This window comes from Egretta garzetta, unplaced genomic scaffold, assembly GCF_000687185.1.
Source record: "Egretta garzetta isolate BGI_Z169 unplaced genomic scaffold, ASM68718v1 scaffold638, whole genome shotgun sequence".
In the NCBI taxonomy this organism is placed as follows: Eukaryota; Metazoa; Chordata; class Aves; order Pelecaniformes; family Ardeidae; genus Egretta; species Egretta garzetta.
Window position 1 is genome coordinate 512,496 of NW_009260676.1, and position 6,346 is coordinate 518,841.

General features: G+C 37.6%; 1 protein-coding gene across 2 annotated transcripts in view; it reads right to left on the minus strand.

Moving 5' to 3' along the window:
* PRKCI (protein kinase C iota) overlaps positions 1-6,346 on the minus strand; it is a 22,968-nt gene that overhangs the window by 13,959 nt on the left and 2,663 nt on the right. Inside the window, exons 2-4 of one of the 2 annotated variants that reach the window (XM_035901184.1) lie at positions 4,119-4,208; positions 2,725-2,775; positions 1,431-1,516 (exon numbers count right to left, since the gene is read on the minus strand). In XM_035901184.1, coding sequence (XP_035757077.1) covers positions 1,431-1,516; positions 2,725-2,775; positions 4,119-4,208 — 227 coding nt within the window. Of the gene's footprint in view, positions 1-1,430; positions 1,517-2,724; positions 2,776-4,118; positions 4,209-6,346 lie in introns of those variants that run through there. The other variant, XM_009645765.2, reaches the window with a different exon arrangement.

The following is a 6,346-nucleotide window of genomic DNA, read 5'->3' on the forward strand; positions in this document are numbered from 1 at the left end:
CTGCTGAACTTGCCACTATCCCAAGAGCCTTCACCTGAAAACTTTAAGAACAACCAGGCAGATACAATACAGAGGATATCAAAATTTTAGAACTCAACAATAAGCAGCAATTGCCATACAGAAAATGTGCATCTACACAGAAAGGTGCAAGCACAGCCAGCCTCTTCTGCTTCACCCAGACCCAGAGAGACACGTGCCAACTCCAGGTCAAAAGTATTGCAGCTGAATCAGCAGGCTGCTGTGCCCACGCTAACCAGGCAGATACAATACAGAGGATATCAAAATTTTAGAACTCAACAATAAGCAGCAATTGCCATACAGAAAATGTGCATCTACACAGAAAGGTGCAAGCACAGCCAGCCTCTTCTGCTTCACCCAGACCCAGAGAGACACGTGCCAACTCCAGGTCAAAAGTATTGCAGCTGAATCAGCAGGCTGCTGTGCCCACGCTAATTGGCTACGTGTCTCGTCATCTCTCTGCATAGATGAGTCCTTACATTTCCACAGAGGAAGGCAGGAGAGCAAAAGCTTCAACACATTAAACCACAAGGTAAGAGGAATCGGGAAGACCACCACTCACTGAAGGGCATTCACAGAACAACTCAAAAGAACCATGAGAGCGGGGTGTCTATGAAAGGAAGAGTGGAAAGTGATTAAACTATGGTGCCTTGACAGCCTTTGACCAGGAAGAGGTCAAAAAAAAAAGAAATTAGTTAAGATATGAAGGATGCTCAAGATGAAATTTAGTGGAGACAATCTCAAGCATTAAGCACACAATACACTAAGCGTAGAAAAGAAGAAAAGATTATTGAAACTGTCAAGGAACCTGGCTTACTCAAATATTCTGGGTTTGGTTTTCCTGTTGCTTTTTCTAAATACAATAGATAGCCTTCTTGGTCCTTAGCCAATTATATTTGACCATTGCTTCTTGAAAATATTACAAATGGTTTGTTATTTTCAGTTGACTACATGCCATCATAAGCAGGCTGTTTGGAGAAACATCTCGGGTTTTAGTTTAAAAGCCATGAAAGAAAAGTCTGTGCATCAAAAGCAAGTTCAGACCTTTTTACTCCCAGAACTTGAAGAACAGAGAATGTACTTTCAGCTCATAGTCATCTAATGGCAGTGTTAAAGTTTGCCCTCTGGGAAGATTTTAAGTGAAAACAGGAGCATTTACATAATTGATATCATGGTTTCAGAGTACATGTAAAGTGAATTGCAACCAATTTTTTTTTTCTAGTTTAAGTTCCTGATAGTTTAATAATGATTAAGTTTCCCAAAATGACAGGGTTACCAAAAGTCTGCATGCTATAGACAAACAATGAAAATGAGAATAAAACTACCTTACAATTTTTCAAGGCAGTGACATTGTAATTATGAAAGCAAGACATCCCTGTACCATGGTTTTAAGTACCCAACAAGAGTCTCACCCTGTTAAATCGTTTGGCTTGGAAAGTGTGACCATTTGCACAATAGAGCTTTCGCCACCGGCGGGCGCCTCGGCGATAAATGGATTCTAAGAGGAAAAACATATGATTACATCCATAAAAATATAAACACAGAACTACATCATCTTCTCACAGACGTTTTTGTGCAGAGTGATTTGCAGAGTAAAGTTTTACTCCCTGCACCGCACAGAAGCACAAGAGTAATGTTCCAAGTATCTTTTTCACTTTTTAAGTTTTGGAGAAGATTTGAAGTAGAATATCCCGATCAACTCAAAGTTAATTCTGCTTTTCCAAAGTTAAAAGGAACAGTGAGCCAAGAGAAGGAAAACTGCCCAAACAATACAAACACTTGTGTGCACACTACGCATCTACCTTACCTAAACTTGGGGAAGAGCTGTGGGGAAAGGCAAGGAGGAAAGAAGGCGAATTTCAGGAGCATGCCCTGATTTATGAGATTGCTTGCACAAATCCTCCCTCCAGTGTCTTAGATCCACAGCTGCCACTGGTTTTTTTGTTTTGTTTGAGTTTTTTTTAATTTTTATTTTTTATTACTAGAGGCATGTCAGGAACCAAAATTGAAAACCAGAATATACAAAACTACACTGAGATGCAAATCTATTTCTGATTCAGTCCACAACCTCATTTTGTTTCAGAAAACCAGCGTTATCCATACTGCCAAAGTTAACTTTTAAGCGTACACATTTACATTTGTCAAAGACTTGCACATCAAGCTGACAGATGCTTGTGCACATAACATACACATGCTCTTTTATAAAATTTTAAGACAGAGGGAAAATTACCTCTTTAATGTCTAGTACATTAGCTAACATAACTTAGAGGTTTTCGGGTAACTCCTGATAGTACCTAAAAATCAATTTAAAATTAATTAACCACGGATCTCTACATGGTGATACAACAAGTCAATACCATTGGTTACAAGCCTTTGTTCACATAGTCAGCCAGCAATCTGGCAACCACCAAAAAAAGACAGGAATAGGATAAAAAGCTGTCACAATAGAAGAGGCAAAGCAAGGAAAGCAGAGTGACATGGATAGTTAACAGAAATGGGAAATGCTTATTAACAATGATTCAGAAGAGACAAACAACATTTAAGTTTAGCAAGACTTTCTAGTCCTTTTAAGTATTTAATTTGTAGAGATCTACATTATTAATACTCGTAAATATAGGATGCCAAACCATAGAACATCAAAATCTTCCAAAACAGGACATCTGAATTCCTGATTTTCTGTATTTCTTAACTAAGGTGCCTACTTACTATCTTCTCCTGGACAAGGCATGCCAGGCCGTTCTGGTACACAAGGAAATACTGCAAGAAAAACATTAATTTCTGATTAATTTTTATTTCAGACAGAAAATAGATCTTTGGGTTAAATACAACACTTCTGAAAGGCATTCGACCATTTAGGAAGATGGCACAGACTGCATTTTAACAAACCCTTGTATAAGAGCCAGTGAGCTGAAAGGCTGCCACAAAACCCTTTTGCTGGACATAACAGTGATATACAAGAGAAATATTAGTAAAAAAGCAGAATAAGCCAAGTTATTTCCTAAAGAAAGTAACTAGAAAAAAAAGCAGTGACTCTAGTCACCAATCATCACAGCCCGTATTTGGAAATCTTGACTATAAACGTATTCTATTACAGCGTCCTAACAACTACCTATGATCTTGTCTACGTTAGCCATTTTTTTCTCAGTTTATTTAGCTTCAGTAACTGTCAGAGAAAAGTGTAACTGGGGAGAGATAGCCCTGGTGCTAGTTTAATCAGAAGCTTATCAAACACAAAAATAAGTGGGGAAAGGGCAGATCAAAAAGCATACCGAAGTAATATATACAGAAACAGTGAACTATATATAGAAACAGATTACATTCTTCTTCAACTTTTAAAATTAAAAGTCCTTGTGGAAAGCCAAAAAGCTGTCTTTTCCTTCCAAATGAGCTGATGGTGAACTAGATTTTTTCCATCCCTTTAGAGAGGGGCCACGTTAAGACACTGTAGCGTAACACACCCACTAACACTCTTTGCAACAAACCCCTGCTTTTCTGCTATAATCTCTATTAAACTGAAATCTATCTTCTACTTATAAAAGTTACAAACAGTAAGAAAAATATACTGCAGAAGCTACCCAAATAGGTATATAACCCTGAAAAATAAGAATTGAACAATTACACAAACAGGGGCACAATATTATTAGGTTCAAAACTGGTCTAAATACTTAATTTTAGAAAAGTCAAACTTTTACCCAATCTGGCATCACAAATGGAACCCATCTACTTTTTTTCCTAATATAGATGCTGCTCTAAAGCACTTATCAAAAACAAAGTGTAGGACACCATGCTATATATCTTCCACCATTCATAGCCAGCAAGCATACAAAGGCACTTGGGATGAATAAATGAGACATACAGGGGCTGTCTTTCATTAACAAACTAACAGCAAAGTATTTTTTCCTCCCTTAATTTAATAAAGAACATTGACAAAGTGCTGACAGCTAAACAGCATGGTGTATGGTCTTCAGCATCCTCTTGACAGAATGCCACAACAGGCTTTAATTGAGGAGGCTGTGCAAAAGACACAGATAACGCAGGGTAAAAATTCCACTTAATCACAGGTACAAACATGAGAAACAATACAGTAAATTTCACCATACCATGAATTAGCAGCTCTGAATCCTTGTTTAGTTCATACAACCGAAAGGCCTCTTCTAACTCCAGCTGAGATGAAACCGTACATGGATCTCCTGTAGCAAGAGAACAAGACAAAGCTCAATCCCATTACTTCTGTACCATTCAACAGTGCCCTCACAATCGGTCCCAAGATAATTATTGTAACAAAACAGAACAATATTCTCAAGTGTGGTAGTATTTATTTTTAATGCTGTTCAGAGAGTACATCTGAAAATAGTCATATTGAATGCTTTCAGGGAAAATAAAAAGATAAAATATTCCCAAGAGGCAAGCAGATCACAGTCACAAAACATCATTGGTTTGGTCTGCTACAAGCATGGGTACAAGAACACAAACTACACATCATTTCAGTACAGGAGGTGCAGGTTATCTTCCTGCACCTCAAATCCTTCTAAGATTCCATTTTATTTCATGGATTTTTAATCAGAACTGAGTCAATTTATTTTCAGAGCTGCTTCAACATTGCCAAGACTTTAACCAGGAGATGCAAAAGCAGTTAGACCTCTAGTCTTTCCTCAAACCTCAATCAAGACATTGGACAAATCGTGGAACCTAAGTGAAAACACCCCATTTTTCTGATTTTTAACTACTACTTTCAGACTCATGGGGCTATTTGAAGTAAAATCCCTTAAACAAAGGTCACCAAAGCAGGAAAAAAATTGTGGGTTAGTTGGGGTTTTTTTTCTTTTTTTTGTTTAATAAAACAATTGCAGCTTTTGTTGACCATTTGAGATAGCGCAGCTTATCATACAAGCATTTGGCATGTATTTTAGTTTCTCTGACAAGACTGCAGTGGATTGCTTTAACAAATCTGTGTTTCAGAAGTAACAGTTTAGGACTGACTGAGGTCTCTCTGTAGATATCTGCTTTATTTTTCTAAAAAAAAAAATAATACATATCTACAAAGGTATTTCAGAATCATTAAACAATGCTTAATTACATCAAGGCAGTTTTGGCATATAAATAGGTTTAAAAACCTAGGGACGGGGTAGGTGAGGACAAAGGAGCTCAAGCAAGGAGAGCAAGACCCTGTATTCAGGATCAGGAGCAAGATGGACCTTAAATTCTAGCCTGGATTCACATTCTTTCAGACACACAGCCTGTACTTTACCTGTTTCTCAAGATTAATCTAATGCCTTCATCTGATATTTTAACTAATCACCTGTATTTGTCAGTGTTTGGGAACTGCTATAAAAACTGAAAAGAACAGCCATGCAACAAAACGTTTTCTTCAGTGTCTGATGCAGATTAATAACATTAAAAAAACCCTTATCCCCCTAAAAGAAGAAATCTTGCTCAAAATAATACTACAACTGAAACATTTTTAAAGCAATGTTGAATCTGAATCGTCACTGCCCCAAAGAAAGAAAACACTTCTGGTTATTAGTTCAATTTTTTTTCTCTCCTCCACCTACACAAGATGTTCTGTGTGAGAACATGGGATTTATCTCTGCCTGCTTGTAGAGTATGAGTAGAATAAGCTTCTTTCTAGCCAAAATCCCATGCAGCAACTCTACTGTCATATAGCATTTCCAATTTTTAATAGAAATACTACTTTCCACACCCTTTAGCGGTAAACTGGTTCTGGGTAAGTGAAGTGGAGGAAGGCAGAACAATTCCCGTCTCAGCTGAACTGGATCCAATCTGGAAGTTTTACTGCTTTGAGTCTTTGGACAATACAATGGTTTGAAAGTGAACGAGCAGCAGCCTATTAACAGTTCTTAACTATTAACCACAGGCATTGCTAAGGCTTTTCAGTAGAACCACACACCTAGCAGGCAGGTGGATATTTTAAAACTCACCTTACATAAGTTTTTCCAGCAAATTTGTTTTGTTCCTAATGTATCCATTCTTTTCTATTGCTAAAATATTGTTTTAAAATATTCTATTGCTAAAATAAATGTAAACTATCGATCTGCAGCACGTCAATCCATTCACCACACCGTCTGCCCCCTATAATTGGCCTACCCGGACATCAAACTGCCTACCCGGACATCATCTTGCAAAGGCTAAAAACAAACTTACACAGTGCAGACCATGGGGGGAGAAGAAGGAACAACTGTACTTATTCAGATTCACTATGAGAATCAACAAACCAGCTTTTCTTCCTCTGTTTCTGACACCTGTGCAAACAGGTTTGTGTTTCTTTTCGGCTAAAAAAAAGGAAGGTCTCAAGAACATACACCGTGCT